Raw genomic sequence first — 19,757 nt, forward strand, 5'->3', positions numbered from 1 at the left:
GGGGGCTCTCTCTTTTCTTAATCCACACCCTAATAGAGAGACATCTAGAAACGAGAAAGAAAACTGCACATTTTGCAACATTATTCATCATGAACTGTCAGCTGTGTTTGTAAATCAGCTTGGTAAGATCTTATACATTTGTAATTCTTAAAAGGTAACGGTGCTAAGTTTTTAGACAAAGCGCAGGGAAGTTTACGCACTTCTGACAAGCAGAGACATTAGTGGGAATCATTTTAAAAACAGTTGCATCTTTTTTGCCTGCATGTTTAGCTGTAAATAATGCTGGAATGTATCAAAGCTTTAAAGGGGAGAGAGGGGGGAATGGAATAAATACTTCTGATACTTCCAAAAAGATCAAGAATAATTAATTAGAAGCTTATGTGTGGCAAGATTTACACACATGTGCAAGTGTGCACACACACACACTATTCACAGTACTAACCAGATCCTAAACCTGGTAAGACAGCTTGCTAAAGGCTGCAAAGTCAATTTTGTACTACACATGCTTCATAAAAGATGAATATAAATGCATTAGACAGACACGGGGAGCTAAATTAGAAGGTCAGGCAGGGCTGGAAGGGCTGAAAAATCACACAACCAATGACTGTAATTACTCTTTTTTTAAGTCTATTAAGTGATGTTGTTCTATCAAGGCTCAGGGGTATAGGACATGAAGTACAAGATAAAGTAATGTGTATTTATTACTCCCACAGGATCAATTTACAAGATATTTTCAGCTCCATGGAGCAAAATACACAAATGTAGCCTTTGTTACTTTCCTCAAACTGGGGTTTATTTTCTTTAAAAGCGCTACTACTTGAAGGTATCAGAGGGGTAGCCTTGTTAGTCTGGATCTGTAAAAGCAGCAGAGAATCCTGTGGCACCTTATAGACTAACAGACATTTTGGAGCGTGAGCTTTTGTGGGTGAATACCCACTTTGTCAGACGCAGGAGGAATCATGTTTACCTGGTTAGTGTCCTTCTGCCTCCATCATTTCCTTGCTGTAGGTTTTTTTTTAAAAAAAAAATTGGGGAATCTAAGATTACAGGGATCATCATCCTTGGTTGTTCAAACAAGTGGCTCAAGTCACTCATGTGGAATGGGCTGATTTAATCTAGAGGGTCCAGAACCAATCTAGAAACCTGCCCTCGGGCTGGCAGAGTGAGGAAATGATGCAGAGATCCCTGTCATGCTGCTAGCCCACATGTATTAAAGTTTTGTCACAGATTCTAAATGACACCATCTGCTCTGATCATTTGCTGAGTAAATGCTGACCCAATTATAAAGAAAACTCACTGAAATGTGTACGCAGGCTGCTGACCTTCAGAAAAGTAAGGGCTCCTTGCCAGAAATTTGTATATGACTCTGCCCTTCAGCTATATGCCTGTCACTGTTTCTGAGCTCTCCCGTGTGTCAGACCTACCTACATAGTCCCAGAAAGAGAAAACCCCACATTCCACCACAATACTTTGATCAGGAGATTGCCCTTTAAGGGTCAAAGTTTTCGAAGCTGCTGCCTCAGGTATCTGACTACTCAAATCTTGGTGGTTTCTCACATACCTAGTGAGCAATCACAATCTTAAGTACAGTGGTAGCCAGCAGTTGCCAGCACTGACAAAAAAACATACTTGGTGTTAGTTTGCACAGAGCAATGATGTAGAAACTAAGCATCACGTTTTTACAGACAATCATATTTTTCATTCATAGATTCCTAGGCCAGAAGTGACCATTGTGATCATCTCATCTGACCTGTAGAACACGGGCCAGAGAACTTCCCCCAAACAATTCCTAGAGCCGAGCTCTTAGAAAAACATCCAGTCTTGATTTAAAAGTTGTCAATGATGGAGAATCCACCACACATCTTGGTAAATTATTCCAATGGTTATTTATTCTTTGTTTAAAATGTATGCCTTATTTCCAATCTGAATTTGTCTAGCTTCAAGGTCCAGCCGTTGTTATATCTTTGAAGAGCCCGTCATTGACTATTGGTTCCCCATGTAGGTATTGTCCTCAAATCACCCCTCAGCCCTTTCTGTTTTAGGCTAAATAGATTGAGCTCGTTGAGTCTAACACTACACAGTAGGCTTTCTAATCCTTCAGCCATTCTCGTGGGTCTTCTCTGAACCTCAACCAATTTATCAACATCCTTCTTGAATAGGGAGTACCAGAACTGGACATAGTATTCCAGTAATGGTCCCAGCAGTGCCAAATACAGAGGTAAAATAACTTCTCTACTGCTATTTGAGAGTCCCCTGTTTATGCATCCCTTCACTCTTTTAGTCACATCACCACATCACAATCTCATTTTCAGCTGATTCTTCTGGGAAGCAGTGACTCCAAAAAACATTTGGAGATTGTGATAGATAGAGTCCCATTCTCTGTATTATGGCCTAAATTCTTTGTTCCTAAAGTCTTGTAAGTCAAAAGTAACAAGGGGCCAATTCACCTGAACCCCATCACCTGCAGCTCCCTGGAGACTATGCATGGGAAATCGTGTCTAGCAAGGAACTTTCTGTGTAAGAGCTGGTGAGAAAGAGGGTGTTTAAAATCTACCTCACAATGGAACCTCCTTTACAACTATCTGTGAAATTGCTAGAATAGCTCCAGAATCTCCTGATGCCTGCCCGAGATTTATCTTAAAGATTTGTGGTACAAAGCATGAAGAAGCCTTAATAAATAAATGTGCATGTGATTTAAACCTCTTTACAGACTTCCACCGCACACATGTGCGCAAGAACCGAGATGTGAGTGTGAGAGGGAGAGTGATATCTCACACACAGACACACTTATTTCCCAGCCCCATGGAGTGGGCCTTCTCCAGTCTCCACCTTAGGGGTTGTGACACAATCCCTCAGCTCTAGCATCCCACTAGTTTGCTTTACTTCTCTCTGGGGAGCTCTTGCTCCCCTGCAATCTGCCTCCTCGGTGTGTTGGCCAGGAAAGATTTCTACCCAACTCACCCCAGTTGGCTGAGCTGAATCCAGGGATAGAGGGTCCCCTCCACCACCCTTGAACTGGCTCTGCTCAAGGAATGTGTGTCCAGGCACATCTGTTAGTGACCCCTCTAGTCAGCTGGCTTCTTTGTCCTGATCTGCCCCTGTGCATGAGAGGAGAAGCCTCCTCCCCACAGCCGGCTGTTCCACCTCTCCATCCCCTCTCCCACTAGCTTCCATTCCTGCTTCTCCAGAAACTGTACATTTTTAAAAAAAATTCAGGCCAGATTTTCCATGGATCTCAGCACCCAGCAGCTCCTCCTGTAACCAACAGTGGGAAAAGGGAGCCCAAATTCTCCATTGTTCTCAATGAGAGTTGCTGGATGGGTACTGAGCCCTTTTGAAAAATTGGCCCAGCAATTTTAAAGCAAGAGGAGACCAAAGCTCTACTGTAGGATAACACAATCCCTGGGGCCACAGATGTTGCTGCTCCATTCCTCCTCTGGTGCCCTGCAGAGCAGAGAGCATGCACTAAGAGTCAGCATCACGCTCTCACCAGGACGACAGCTGCTTCCATTTCTTAAAAGATGTCTATTTCGTCAATAATGCTTTAATGGAACAATGGCCTTCAATCCCTAATGGCAGTTATGGAAACGTGTGTGTGGGGTGCGGGGGTGGGGAAGGTTGATGGAAAAGCACAGCATACAAGGCTCTTAACATACGGGAAGCGCTGATACATTGAGATAGCAATGGTTAAAAAATAGGAAAACCAATATCTAAAGCTCTGAGCACTATTCTTCATTCCCTTCTCTGCCCCCCTCCCATTTTCCTTCTTCACTCCTGGTGCTTCTGTCCATCTTAACATCCAAAGCCAGATGGCCCCTGACTCTCATTTAAGTAGTCACTGACAATCGTCTGCCGTGGAATCCTGCCAAACCCTGGCCTCGTTTTAATGACTATGGAAGAGCATCGCGCAGCATTCAGCCTGCACACAAACTCACTGAGTCCTTGATTAGGATTCTGGAGCCAGCAAATAGTGTTGGGAATGAACCATCAGTGCCTCAAATGCAGAAGCTGACACGTGCCAGCCCCTGCTGCATTCAGCCTCTGGGCACAGCATGTTAATGAGTCCTGAACTTGAGGCCCAACATTCAAGCTGTCTCTAACACAGCTGCCAAAGATGTGTATGCTCTCCTTGCCTCCCTCTAGGGTCTTACAGGAACATTGGTTCCATCCAGCGGTTCAATTATTCCTTGAAATAGTGAAGAAGTTACCAATTTCCTGTCTGATTTACACAAGCTCAGATCACACCCGGAATATAGAAAAGATGATTTCCCTTGATCTAGCAACTTCATAGAAGACCAGTCAAGTTGGAGGAAACACACATAGGACAGCACAAAAATGCTGGGTTACCTGGACCACATTTCAGTAATCCCCGGAACTTTTCACTCAAGGATCTAAAAGCACCCGGCGAGCATTAATTATTTAAACCTCAAGGCACTCTTTGTGAAATATTAACATCCTTTTTATATTGACTGGAACACTAGGGAACAGCGGTGGAGTGAAGTGGCTTGCTCAGAATGCCAGGGGTGGAGCTGGGGAAAGAACTCAGGAATCCTGATCCTCTGCCCCATGCACTAACCACAAACCGACTCCTTCTCACTACCCAGAGGAGGAAATGCAAACTATGACATCTTAGAAGGTGACGGATGGAAAAGTGTGTTAAAAAAATAATGCAGGCGGCACAGCCAATGAAATTTGCACCGGGTGCAAATAGTTAGCAGCTCACGAGAAGTAGGACAAACCTAACGAGTCCAGACTTCATTCTGAACCTCTGCAAAACCACCACCACTACGACTGCATGGCCAAGAACAGCAGTGAGGGCCAAACCTGTGGGTTGAGAAGGAAAAGCTCCCCCTTTCAATCTGCCCTCTTGCCTGCTGGGCTAGCATGCGGTGGGAAAGCTCTAATTCAGGCAATTTGTGATTAGTGGACTTAGCTCCTGTGTATGGGCTGCTTTTAACCATGTAGAAATTCAGACATTCTCTGTAGTATTTCTCACACCTGAACCTCAAAAAAGTTCTGCTGCCAATTACTCTAGTGTGATTCCTTGCTGTCACAATGAGAAAGGCCATAACATAACTGAGATGAGTGTCAGAAGAGGTAGATGAATAAGCAAAATTAGATTTTGCCCTACAAAGAGGTTAGGTTCTTCCTATGCAGTAAAAGCCATTGCTTTATACTAGGAGCCTGCAAACCACTAGGACTCAGATTCTGGTATGGTCAACGCTGCAGTAAACTCAAACTCAAATTGCACAGCCGTATCACACCACCAGCCCAGGAGGGCACATCCTGCAGTAGCCCACCCATAAGCATTCATGGCCGGAGAGGAGATTGATAGCCCATTGCCATATTAAATCTGCCAAACCAAGTGGAAAAGGTTTGGCCCTATTTTGCATTCAATCTGTTGCTTAAAAACAGAAAACAAGGCTCTGCTATTTAGTTGGAAAGTTGAATCCAGAACAATCTTTTGACTTCTGCACCCTTTAGGCTTGCAAATCCAGAGTGCATCAGAACCATCTTGTTATTCTCTGGCAAACAGCTTCTCTCCGTGGGCATCCTTGGCTGCAGAGATATGCTGCATTCACAAAAGGCTCAAGCAAAAGTAGGATGCTATTTATCCCTAGGGAGGATTGCACCTCTGAGAATGCAGTCCTAGGTACAAAAGCATGCTGCAAACCTGTCTAAAAAGCATGCGGATGGGGGGAGAGGGCGGTAGAAGAAAAGTTTGTTTGAGGGCAAATGAAGCCAATGAAAAACCATGCTCCAGGACAACATGTTTTCTTTTCATTTCTCAGGAGGCAGGAAGGAAGGGCAAAAAAACCAAAACAAAAAAACCTGCACCAATGCCTGAAGCCTTCCCAATCAAAGAGAACAGAGAGCTAGCAAGACATTTAAAATAACTCATCTAATTTCATTTCTGTGTCAACAGATAGTACATAATAACGTGATGATGCTTATTAACTTTTTTCATTTCAAAGCACTTCACAAGCGCTATCATAGCTCCATTGTGAGCACTGAGCTATCCCAATATTACAGTTCAGGAGACTAATGCAGAAAAGTCAAGAGATTTTACACAGGGGTACAGAGGGAATCGGTGTCAGGATAAAACTTGGAACTTCCCAATTCTTCTCTGCCCAACCACTTACTGTTGCAGGACTGAAGTCAATAGCAGGTTTTTTCCAATGACTTTGAATGGCACAGAACTGATCGCTAAGCCACTTGACTTCATCTCTCAACAGGCATTGCAAAAACTTCCCCAAACACCCTGTGCTGGCCGGTGGCAAGTTGCACAGTGGGATACATACCCACACTGCACTGCACTCTGCATCGATACCAGCGCTCCCAATGAGGACACTCCCTGCCGACACAAGGAAGCAAGTGTACCCATGCACAAGCGATGTAATAGCTGCGGCAGCTGCATGCCGACATAACAGGTTGATGTAATTTTGTAGTGTAGACATGGCCTGATTATTTCAGGGTTACTGAAACAACAGCATGTACTGTTATTATATTAAGTGGATACACATGGCTGAACAGAAAATGACACACTCACAGTGGCTTGTGCTCCTCTGATTTATACAGTGGTAGAGTTCTCAGTGTAATTTTGCAAGATATGACTGCAATACCAGCCACTGCTAAAACAAATGCCATCAAGTTATCCAGGTCTAACTTTGCTGAAATGTACAGAAGGCTTGTGTTCCCAAATACCCACAATACCCCACGATGGTGTGGAGTGTTCCTGCACATTACTACCTGAAGTGGACTGTGCCTTTAAGACCTCCAGACATAGCACAGATAGGGTGACCAGATGTCCCAATTTTATAGGGACAGTCCCGATTTTTGGGTCTTTTTCTTATATAGGCTCTTATTACCCCACCACCCTGTACCGATTTTTCACACTTGCTGTCTGGTCATCCTAAGCACACACCAGGCAGTGGACAGGCTAGCTCCAGTTGTGATGCAGGCCATGTGCAATGTCCCAGAAGGCTGCAGCAAAGGTTTGAACCTTCTGGGCAGAGTGTCTATGCGAGTTGCCACCGATGCCAAACCAGGACATTACATTAACAGCCAGACTGGTGGGTTCCTTTGGTAAAGATCAACGTGTTTATTTTCAAACAGAAACCAGGCAATCCCACCTTTGCCATATTTAAAAAAAGAGAAAAATCTTTGGTGCTGACCTTTGGCAAGCGTTCGGGGTCACCAGGGTGCCGTGGGATAACCTTCTGTAACCTTTGGAAACCGTAGTCAATGGTGGGCTCGTTCAGGGCTGAAACGACAACAAACATCATGAGATGACAAATGGCAAGCAAGGAGGCTCAGTCGTGCTGGGTAACAATTAGCAATGCATCACAAGATCAGAAAACGATCAGAGCTAAATCTCTCGTTGCTCTTTTTTACTTAAATCAGCAATGACTGTGAAGTCTTGCTTCAAGCACTGTTTGAGGTTAATTTTGAGGCTTTGGTTTAAGAAGAAACAAAAACTTTCCTTCTCAAGTATCTGTGACAAGGTTGCTGCAAAGTTTCAGGGCTTTGTAAACAGCTCCTGAGTAAGGAACAATTGCAAACTCTGCAAGCCTTGATAAATTCATTTGATAAATGCTTTGCACCCTGCGTTTCGTTTGTTTCTCTTTTCAAGTTAGAAGGAAAGTCCCTTTTGATTGGAAGACAAAAGGACACAGCATAAGAGACTCACATTCTCACATGCTATTATGTATTCATTACCACCTGTATGTAGAGATCATGTACATTTTCACTGTAAACTTTTGTGCACTTTTGTCGTGGCAAGGGCTCAATTCTGCACCCACTGGAGTTAATTGCAAAATTCCTGTTGACTTCAGTGGTCCAGGATCAGCCTTCAAATTATCAAACACTTGAACTGACACCTATCGAGTTTATTTCATTTAACACTGCCATTTGCATTTTTAGGGTTTTATCCATAGTCATCAAGGCAAAGGAAAAGGGGAATAAGAGGAAGATTTAAATTCTCATGAGAATGTGGCATTAATAGCACTGACAGAGGCGCTGATTCAGCATATCAGCTACGCACTTGCTTAACTTTAAGTATGTGCTTCAGCCCATCCCTACTCAGCAAAGCATTCAAGCAAGTGGGGTTTGTTACAGGAATGGGGGGTGAGATTCTGTGGCCTGCGTTGTGCAGGAGCTCAGACTAAATGAGCATAATGGTCCCTTCTGACCTTAAAGTCTATGATTCTAAGGGCTTACTGCGGTGTTAGTTGTGAATGTTCAGAACCACTGTTCAGTGTGGCCACTAGGGGGCACAAACTACAGAGATAAGACTGTGAAAACAGGAAATGAATCCTTGCATTCACCTTGTCCATGGTGTACTGGGTCTCTATCATCTTCACGCTTAATTTAAAGCACTGAGGTCAATGGAACTTAAGTGCGTGTTTAAAGCTGAGCATGTGTTTAAGTGCTCTGCTGGGCTGGAACCAGAGTCAAGCACTCTCGAGCGCAGTTGTCAGCGCGTCTTGGCCTGTCCCAACCAACACATTCTGCCATTTCAGTCTCTGACCACTCCTGAACTGTTAATGCACCTTGCATTGACTTCTATGGTGGCTTCATTATGAGGACTATGATCTTCTTGTGACTAGATTCACACCATCTAATTCATTTCAATGGATTTAGTGTCAGATTCTGCAACCCTTACTCACACTGAGTAGTACCTTACTCCAAGAGTCGTCTTTTATTTTTATTTTTAATAAAAGGCCATTTCAATATTTGTTTATTACAGTAAGCACACATATAGTATATGAGTAATATCACTGATTTGAACTTAACCAATCCCTCTGTCCCTTCGGCCAAACTTTCCCCAAATAGGCCAGGTGTTAATCCACTCTAGGCAGCTGAGTGTTCAATTTCTCTTAATTATTTTATTCTTGGCAACCACATTTCTACAGTGGGTATTTGTTTTTGCAAACAAAGGCTCAGATTCTCATACCCTTACTCAATTAAACTGAATCAGGAAGTTTCTCTAGCATCATAACAGGAATCTTTTGGGTGTATCCCTGAAATATCTCTTGCAACAATGTTTTAGCATCAGACCAGCAGCCTTCAATATGAGATGTTCCCCAAGTATTATGGCATCCCTCCACAACACAACTACAAAATGTGGGGAGAGGGGTAACTGGCTAGGTGACAGTACTACTGAAAAGGATCTGGGGAGAACAAACCAAATACAAGTCAACAATGTGATGTGGTAGCTAATATCGTTCTGAGGTCTACGTGTTACCAGTGAGGTCTCAGCTGGAGTACTGTGTCCAATTCTGGGCACCACACTTCAGTAAAGATGTAAACAAACTGGAGACAGTCCAGAGGAGAACAACAAATATGATAAAAGGGTAGAAAACCTGACTTACGAGGAAAGTTTTAAAAAATTGGACATTTTAGTCTTGAGAAAAGAAGACCAAGGGGTGACCTGATAACAATCTTCAACTATATTAAGGGGTTTTAAATAGGACTGTGATCAATTGTTCTCCATGTCAGCTGGAGGCAGGACAAGAAGTAAAGGGCTTAGTAGCAAGAGAGATGTAGTTAGATATTAGGAAAAACATTCTAACTATAAGGATAGTTAAGCACTGGAACAGGATTCCAAGGGAGGTTGTGGAATCCCCATCACTGGAGATTTTTAAGAACAAGTTACATAAAAACCTGTCAGGGATGGTCTAGTTTCACTTGGTGCTGCTTCAGTGCAGGGGGCTGGAGCTGATGACCTCTTGGGGTCCCTTCCATCCCTGCATTTCTACAAGCCTATATTCTGCTGTAAACTTTGCATCTATGTTGTTTTGTTTGACATGCAGAAACATCCAAGCATAGTATTTCACTGCATGATCGAGAACAGGTAATTTCTCAGCCTTCCAGTCCTCTGGATATTTTGTTTGTTTCTGTTTCCCAGTCTAGCCTCACGTTGTCAGCACTGCCATATAATTTTGTAGAAAAATCTAGACACGATGTACTTATTTTTTAAACCACTGATCTCATTATTTAGCAATTTCCTTATACCGCCCTTCATTGCGTATATGTCTAGCTTAAACTGTATCTAATTCTTATGATAAATTATTATTTATTATAAATAGCTCAACTGTGAGACATTAAAAAACATCTCTACAGTTCTAATCGAGATTTCTCTTGCAGTTGTGTTAAAAGATTTTAGCTAGGTTCTGTCAAATACATTTCTTCTGCATTTCAATCTAGTTTTTTCCCCACTTTCCCCCCTCTCCATCTTTACTGAAAGTAGTTACTAAGTTCTAGGATATTATAAATGGAGGCCAGTTTTGAAATTCCCCTTTGAGGTACTAGTCATTTTCTCACATCTTCCCAAACTTTCAGCACATTAGAAATCCACAGAGTATTTCCTGGGCCTATTTTCTAAACTGGAGAACCAATAAAAGAGTAACTGTGGTCCAATCCCAGAAGGTACTTAGTGCTTCCTGAGAGGTGTTGAGCACCCTTAACTTCAAATGATTTCAGTTTTTCTTCAGTGGGGAGGGAGAGTGGACTCAGCCATTTACAGGATCGGGTCCGTAGCAGCATTCGTCATCTGTCATCTTATTCAGTCTCTAACTATTTGAATTGTATTATCTTTGACCCAATGCAAAATAAAATTGAGTTGCTCGTCTCACCACAGATCTGGCCAGGGCCATCCTCCATTTTTCTTCCAATTTAGACCAGTAAACTCATTTCACTTGTAATTTCAGTCAACTTTAAACTTTTGCCTCCAGCACCAAAAGGCCTGCTTAAATATTTAGCCCCAGCCTTGGAGTTACAAATCAGACCTGTTCCATTACATCAAAATGCCAAAGAAACAGGCCAGATTCTGATCTCATTTACATTGGTGAAAATTTGGAGTAACTCCATCACTTTCACCAGTGAACACACGAGCTCAGACTCTGGCCTAAGGAAAGGTTTTGGCACTGAATTTAATGAGAGCCGGATTGGCCTCTACATCTGAAGTCCACCACACATATACTCCATTTCCCAGGGTCCTAATATAAAGTGGAGGAGGGCAGGGGATCAAGACTTTTTTCATACTTTCAGTCTGAGCAATAAAGTCAATATCTGTATTCTTGACATCCATCTATACGTTAAAAACAAGCTACCATATATTGTACTTAAAATGCATTCCCATTACCCTAATTTTTAAAAAGTATTATTGAAAGTACTAATAACTTTAAAAACTGTATGAAATTCAAATAGGTCCCAAGGCTAATGGAAGTAATTTGTATACCAACCCAAACTGACTGGCCCACTTTTCAAAATACAGGTATGATAATCTTGTGGTTTTAAAAGGACATTTAAATTGAAAGACTGTGAATTTAGTACATAATTATACCAAAAGAACCCTTTAACTTGTCAACTTGTAAATCTAAAAGGCTATCAATCATTTCTAAAGAGGAAATAAACCTTAAAATTATTTGATTGACAGGGCTTACTTTTTATGTTTTTTTTAAAAATGGAGTAAAGTGGCCAGAAATCCATTTACAAAAGTATATTGTTTTACATAGGTGAGTAAAAAGCCAATAATTACACCCCCAAAAGACATATAAATCAAAGTAAGTACTTTCCCCTCACTTATATATCTGAAGTTGTAGTGAACTTCAGGTAACTTTTTATTAAAATACTTTTCCAAATGTAATGCTTATTGAAGTTGTTAACAGAATAGCATTTTCGTTTAAGCTAATATAATCATTTTTGCAAATATGAGATTTAAGCCATTTTTCTCACTTTCAAACAATAAACTTCCAACCTGTCTCTTGTGTGAATTAACTAAAATTACACCCAAGTGTACAAAATCTGTCTATGAGTTAAGGCATAATATTTATTATTCTTACCATTTTATGAATTACTTCTTAAACCCTTGAGGAAGAACTTTCTTTCGAATTAAACTCTAACAGAATAAGCCACAGAGCTCTTTATGCAGAAAATCTGAAGCCATAAGTCCTAAACTCGAAGGGGTTTAATAAAAAACACTCACAATGTCTGAGGAAATAAGGACACGAGTGTGCATTATTTTCATGTTTCCACCTCCAACTTGATTTTCAACCAAAATGCTGCTTAAATGTTTGAGAAAAAATGTTTCCACCATCACTATAATTTCAATCACTGAACTGATCATTTTAATCAAGATGTATAGCTAATCCACCATTTTAAGAAGTCCCTTCCTCTCTTTTTTTATTTAAACCAGACAGTGGAAGATTTTTTTGGGGAGGGGTGGTGGGTTTTTTTTAATATTTCACATAATGAATTCCTACTGTGTCAATAAAGCTTCGCTGGTTAATTGAATGACTGTCTGATGTATCTGAGAGAGGAATTTGTTTCTCTAGCCATGCTGCCAACTTGCGGCAGAGTGATCGACACTTAATATCAGCAATTAAAAGAACCTGTTCAAATATCATATGGAACTCATAGCTTGGGGTAGTCTAGGAGAACTCTTCACCAAGGAAAACTCATTCAGCTGATGCAGAGAGTAATTGAATTAGACACATTTTAACATTATTATTTGAAGAAAAACAAACACACACTACATAGAAGCATTATGGAAAGAGTTCAGAGCATAAAGCAAAACCACTTAATTTGTTTCCCATGCATTCATGGCTTCGTTTATTCCTCTTATTTTTCAGCCATATTTTTTCTTTTATTCTGTTTGTTGCAAAACCAGTACGAAACCGGCACCTCGCTATATAAAGTGGGAGCATTCTCTGCTTCAGAAGATGTAGCCAGCAGCAAGGCTGCATGTAAGGGCAAGGAACACAGGAATCTCAAACAACAAAAGCAAAGAATACTCATAACAAGCTGTAGGTTACCAGCGATGGGAAAAAATCTGCCTCTGCTCCACAGGTGCAGAGGGTCCTAATCCCAACAGAATGGCCTTGGTTGTTTGTGGAGCAGGAAAGAGGGGTTGCAGAAAGGCCATGTGTTAGTGTTCCATATTGCTTCTTTTTGTAGCACCATGGGGGGCTTTTTGGGGGCGGGGAGGACATGAAGGGAGTGGATGCAGGGCAGGCTGGGTAAGTGGTGAGAGCATGGCCGGTGGGCCCATCCATGGCCAGTGGCTCCACCCTCACACATACTCTGGGGCTATCCAGAGGAAAAGAACGCCATTACAACATGACAATGCAATAGCAGCTTCAGAGTGAAACCACTGGAGTACCACAGCTGAGAAGATGCTTTGATCTTAATCCCTGTGTCCTGTGCAAAGCCCATTTCCGTTGGATTTGCCCTTACAAGGTAAACAGAGGGACAGTATAGTTTCAGGCCCTGTCCCTGCATCGTCAAGAGGCTGCTGTGCTGGGGGGTACCCACATGCTACACAAGGCATCAGCTGGACTTGACGACACAGTTTGCCAAAGGCGTGTACAGAATTTGACAATGTGTGTGTCTAGACAGAGACTAAGGTTATGCACCTATTCACATGGCAGCCATCTGAAACAATTAAAAATTATACACAAAACATATGCAGTACAGACAGGACAAACAATGACAAATTTCACTTGGCTGAAGAACCCATTTCACTTGGACATTTGACCCAGTGGCTAAAACTTCCAGGCATTTGCTAAAATGTCTGGAGACAAAGAGCATTTCAGCTGAGCCTACCTGAGGACAGGTGATAGGCTGTCTCTGATACAGATGGGTCTCACACTGCTGAATGTCTTCAGAAAAAAAATCATGGATCACAGTGGACTTTTTCTCCTGTGCATTTGTCCTCTCCTCCAGCAACTCATCTCCCTGCCTTTCCAAACAGCTGTTTCTACTTGACTGGTTCTTATGCCTGCAATCTCAACTGCTCTCTCTAGCCTTTCAATTTTTCTTCTCAAACTCTCCCTCTAGGACCTCACTAATTCCTCGCAGTCCACAGACAGAGCAATACTAAGCATGATGATGTTATACGTTCTGAAATGGCACATTGGGAGCATACTCTAACTGACCATTTCTGTCGGCTTTTTGTCCTTGTTCCACAAGGAAAGCCAGAACACATCATCCAATGAAAAAGTGTATCTTGCAAATCTCCCTGCAAAGAGTTCTCTTTGCTAATTAAAGATCATTCAGTGAAAACACACAAGCCTTCAGGCTATCTCTGTTGTTGTTGTTCTGAATCCGACTTGCTTTTTGTAAAGCTTCCCTTCTATTAACTTTCCCAGGGGTATTTATTCCCATAGGCAATGGAAAATGGAAGTGGGAGGGGCAGCCACCGCCTGGAAACCAAAATTGGTGTTAGAAGGGCCATTCCAGGGCTAACTCAGAATTTCCCTGCTTTTTATAGCTCCATGGCTCTCTTGCTTTATACATTCTTATGTGTTTAATTTCCTTTTCTTAACGGTACTGTGACATGATGTCATTTTTTTCTACTGGAAACAGAAAGAGATGGAGATATTAAGAAATGAAATATTTATATTGTATTGCAATTTAATGTCCAAACAAATATCCAATATGTTTGCCAAGCAATAAGTAACATTTTGGAGCCAAATCCAATGATCAGACTAGCACCTGGCTCTCTGGGTTTCCCTAGCGACTGTTCTTTATTGAACTAACGGTGAAACGGGCCAGCTTCAGAGGCATGTTATGCAATGTGATATTTTCTTAACGGTGGCAATTTTTCTGCAGTATGTAAGTGGTTGGTCTGGCATTCCTTTTGCAACTACACTTCCAAGGGTGCTCATGGTGATTTTGAGTGTGCAAGGAATGCAAGACTTGGCCCCAAATTAATGCTGCAAGTTAAACATTGAAATGAAAGATCTATCTGCTCAGGTTCATACACTGGTTCCCATGCCTGCAGTACTTGAATGCCAGTGTTTATATGATAAAATCCTCAACATATATTAACTCTGAATGCTAACCTATGACCCCGCCGCAATCTGAGTACATGGAAAAACTGCATGATTTGCCATTTTCCAAGCTATTTCCTTCGCCTTTCGCTGTTCCAATTGTCTTCTTGCCTCAATGGGTGAGATCTGGCTCTAAAACAACCTGATAAATCATGTGGTTTCATGCATCAAACAAGCTTTTGGATCCTTTAACAAAACTTTCAAAAAGTCTGGCAGCACTGGCTCAGGCGCCAGTGGATAGAACAGAAAGGCCCATGGAAGTTACGTACATTAGGTACTGACTCCAGTCAGGAGGCTATTGGGATAATTGAGACATACTTTGCAATCTCCACCAACAGGACAGAAACAGCATTTTCAGATAAATATTTTCCATTTGTCTGGAACGTATTCTGGAAACTCATGAAAGAATGAAATACGACTTTGCTGCAAACAACTTTGCTGAAAAAGTGCAGATCTCAGGGGATTACCACTCTGTTTGAGTGAATATAGAGTTAGACAAAGAGGCCACAATTTTTAAAAATGGGTGCCTATGGTTCAGCTCCAAAATCCGTATTTAGGCTCTTTTTCACAAGTGCTGAGAGCCCAGCAGCAATTTTGTTTTAAAGTCTTGGCTGAAAGAGAGAGAAAGAGTGGAGGCAACCCATCATTCTGTAGGAAAAGCCCTATTTTCATTTCATTAATACACATTTTCAAGCTTCTAATGGGTTGCTTTGAGGAAATCTTTATTTTTAACCTTCCCTTCTTTGCAAATCCGACCATCTCTCGTTCACTCTCTTTGCAGATTACAAGAGGCCTGATTCTGCTCTTGTAACAGAACGGTAAATCAGAAGTAACTCCATTGAACCCCTGGCGTAATGGAAAATTTTGCACCTATCCTATACATACACACTGAGCTTAAGGTGTGAAAGCTTAGCCTGAACTTAATTCTTATATCCTCACTTGCCATTTGGTAAAAGAAATATTCAAGACCAAAGGCTGCATAAATAACACAATGTCCCTTACTGAAAGTCAAGGATCATTACTACAGTACAATGCCTTAAAATTCTGCCTTCCTTTGCACTTGGATGTCAGTCCAATGACAAGTCTCTACTTGGGAAGCAAAGGGGAAACATGCCAGCAATCATTTCCATCATCCCTGCATCTGAGATGGGAAGTGGGGCACTGGCAGACATACCCCACGAAAAAGCGCACCCCCTCCCCTCCCAACTGGAATGAGCCTCCTGTGAACTGTGTGTGATGTTCTTGGATGAAACTGACCTTCCAGGAGGCTTAGTTATGAAATTGTATTAAAGGTCTAAATTAAGATTAAATCCCTGGAGAAAACTAAAGCTTCCAGGCTTCTATGCATCTTTATTCTTGAACATTATCTTTGATTTGGGCATGCAACATAATTAAAAGGTTACTTGCTCAGAAGAAAGCAGACAGGTCATTTTGACTGTAGAATGGATGATACAGTATTAAAGTGATTATAACTAAAACAGTTTTGTCTGCGGTTTCTAATATTTGGGGGAAATCTATAATTCTAGACTTCCAGGTAACCTCAGATTTTAACAGCAGTAATATTCCTGACTTCTATAACTGTTGCAATTTCTTCCCGAAGAGTTTTGACAATAACTGTTATCAAGGGGGGAAAAAACCATACCAGCCTCTGATAAACATGTTTCCCTGCCCTCACACCCCAGTGACACTATACTTTTATCATCTAGTGTGTGCTCAGAATGAGCTTAGAACAGCAATTGCCAGGAATAGGCAGGCGATAAACTGCATTGATTTAACACATCTTGTTTTCAATCATGCTCAGATTTTCTGAGCACGCATTTTTCCTGTACTCCAGCTTGTAGCTTTTATCTGACGAGCTGATCCCTTTTCACTGGAAAATGAAAAGGTTGCACAATAAGACACGGTTTACTGGAACTTGAACACGTACTGGGAAAGTATTTTAGATAAATACTGTCAGACATAGTGGAGCTGAATTTCAACAACACAATTGCTAAACAACAATACTTATTACTCTCTCAGAACAAGCCTACAAGCAACTTATGGCTCACAGCAGGGGAGATCACAGAGTTAGGCTCAATAGCGAAGAAATCCTTACCAAAGTCTGTTTAAAGATGGCGTGCTCCTTTTAGCTTAAATACTGACTAGCCCTATCTCAGGCCAGAACTCAATACTGCGTTAGCTATTCTTCTAGACTTTGTGAAATTGACATAAATCCTACCCCTGGCTACTAAATTAATGTTCACTGAAAAGTGCATGTCTGTGTGGCTGACTTAATTTAATCAACTGGGGGTAGTGGACAGTGAAAAAATTAAAAATAAACAACTAGATAAAGAAAATAATTTAACTGAAATTAATGAATTCACCAATGCAGACAACTCGGGGTGGGCAAATGTATATGTAGGTGGAAACATGACTGGACCCTCCAAATGACTATTGAACTGGTCTGATAAATAATGTGCAAAGTATGAAGGAATCATAACTATGATCTTAATTTATTTTTTCTCCCCTTCCCCCCCAAGTGAATGCAATGATCCTAAAAGATTCCAGATTGACACAGGCTCCGAGTGTGTCACAATCTTTCATGTACTTATCTTCCCTACCCCCCTTGGAGTGTTCTTACCCCCATTTTACATATGGGGAACTGAACCCCAGAGAGACCAAGGCCCAGATTTGTAAAGGTATTTAGGCATTGCTGTGCTCAGCATTGCAAAGCCTCAGTGATACAGATGGCTAAGTACAAATTTCAAAAGTGACTTCGGTGCCTAACCTGCTTAGGCACTTTTGAAAACCCACTCTTAGGAGCCTAGGTTATACTGACCTGCAGAAGAGCTCTGTGCAGCTTGGAAGCTTGTCCCTCTCCCCAACAGACGTTGGTCCCACAAAAGATATCACGCCACTCGCCTGATCTCTAATGTCCAGGGGCCTGTATGCAATACTGCAAACAACAACTGACTTTCAATTACATTTAGGTTCCCAAGTCTCTTCTGAAAACAGGAGTCAGCTGTCCAAGTCACTGAGGCCTTGCACCCCTGAATGCAGCAATGCCAAAATACCATTGAAAGTATGAGCCTAAGTGATTTGGCCAACATCAAAGAGGAAAGTCTGAGGCAGAGCAGTGAATTGAACCAGGTCCCCACTAAACTCTTGTCCCAAGTCCCCACTAAACACAACAGCCACTGGCACATCCTTCCTCTCTTGGCCTTCTTTACCCATAGCATTTCTGCCCAGATAAGGCTGCCAGTAGTGATTTTTTTTTTATGTAGATACCTGTCTACTAAGAACTGATCCAAAGCCAACATTTCATGTGACATATGCCACTGAACAGCTGTCAGATAAAAATGACTTTCTGCCATTACCACCCTGGCCTATTTTGAACATAGTGACATAGTTCAAAGTCTCCAGATTCTAGAGTCAGGCCCCCATTTAATTAATGCTCTCAACATCAGCGGGCTGCATACCATATTCAGCACTGGTAATGTCTCCTAATCAGCAAGAGCCACGTAAGCATAGCCCTGTACTTCATTCACAGCAGACAGACAGCGTTTGCGGGGGAGGGAGAAGCAGGGAACCATTCACCCTTATTTTGAAACAGAAGCTTCTTCGATTGAAATTAGAGCCATGCTTGGTTCTTGGTGATTTTAACGGCATGGTGCACCTTTGAAAACTGTTTATTTTTGAATAGTTTACTCTGGCATAGCTCTCAACCTGCCAAGGCCCCAAAGTGGGACAAAGAACCAACTGAGAAATCCAAAACAAAGATTCATCCAAGAACCTTAAAACACTGGGAGATTCTCTCCTCTTTTGTAAAGCACTATTATCTCCAATTCAAAATTCTTTATCTGTGATGTCAATAATTTTCAATAATAGAAGTGAGGGGACACCAAATATGTGGGGGAAAAGGTAATTTTGGGAGCAAAATGAGTTCCTATCTGGAAAGGAGAGGTATTGGCGGTGTAGAGGTAGGTAGGTAGAGGTGTGTGTGTGTGTGTGTGTGTGTGTGTGTGTGTGTGTGTGTGTGTGTGTGTGAGAGAGAGAGAGAGAGCGCACAACAATTAGAGGCTCCAATTTTTATGCACCAAAGCGAGATTTATCAGTACATACTTTGTTTTACCCACACACGTTTCTTATCTCCTGGACTTTTTCAGGATCTATAGTCTCCATACTCTGCTACATTGTGGCACAAGGAGAACTTGAGTTAGCAATTTTTCAGACAGGTCTATTGTGATTTAAAATGACTTTTTGATTCAATTACCAGAAAAAAAAATCTGAGATAAGTACCAACTATGTGAAAATAGAGAACGGCCCTAAGTGTATATACTACTTATTATAGACTCATATGGTGAGTGAATGAACAAACAGTTGAGATGGATAAAGGAAATGTATGAAAAATCTTGTGATACATCTGTTAATGAGTAGGGTAGTTATTGCATTAAACTGAAATGGAAGTCTGAATACACTTCTATTGGTTGGATCCCACCATTAGGGACCATCCCTTTAACATGCTTTTGTTGCTGCCATCAAATTATAGTTTTCTCCAGCAAGACCCTTGAGAGTTTCACAACACAACATGCAATTTTTAGCAGCAGCAGCCACCGCCTCCACCACCTGACATTGCCCATTAGCAGGATCCGTACACAACAGCAGCAAGCCTGGGTGTAGGAGTGGCAGGGTGAAGCAGGTTCAACTTTTGAAAGGAATATCAGTTTTATGATATTGGTCTGTTGACTGTACAAGAACTGCAGAACTAATACAGAAACCTTTTTGCATGCCAAGTGCTTTGTGGGGGAAGGGCTAAAAGAACAGAGTCATGTTTTTCAATTCTAAATTGAACAAGCTGTCGTATCGCTCTATAACTGCGTCTGAAACTTTGGCTTGTAAAAAATTGAGTGCCCCATTCAGCAAAGACACTTACACACTTGT

At 41.6% G+C, this 19,757-nt stretch overlaps 1 protein-coding gene across 8 annotated transcripts in view; it reads right to left on the minus strand.

The window, feature by feature from the left end:
• EBF1 (EBF transcription factor 1) overlaps nucleotides 1–19,757 on the minus strand; it is a 323,717-nt gene that overhangs the window by 28,797 nt on the left and 275,163 nt on the right. For all 8 annotated transcript variants that reach the window (XM_032800487.2, XM_032800489.2, XM_032800488.2 and 5 more), the window contains exon 11: nucleotides 7,176–7,264. In XM_032800487.2, the coding sequence (XP_032656378.1) occupies nucleotides 7,176–7,264 (89 nt within the window). The remainder of the gene's footprint in view (nucleotides 1–7,175; nucleotides 7,265–19,757) is intronic.

This window comes from Chelonoidis abingdonii, chromosome 7 (assembly GCF_003597395.2).
Source record: "Chelonoidis abingdonii isolate Lonesome George chromosome 7, CheloAbing_2.0, whole genome shotgun sequence".
Taxonomy (NCBI): Eukaryota; Metazoa; Chordata; order Testudines; family Testudinidae; genus Chelonoidis; species Chelonoidis abingdonii.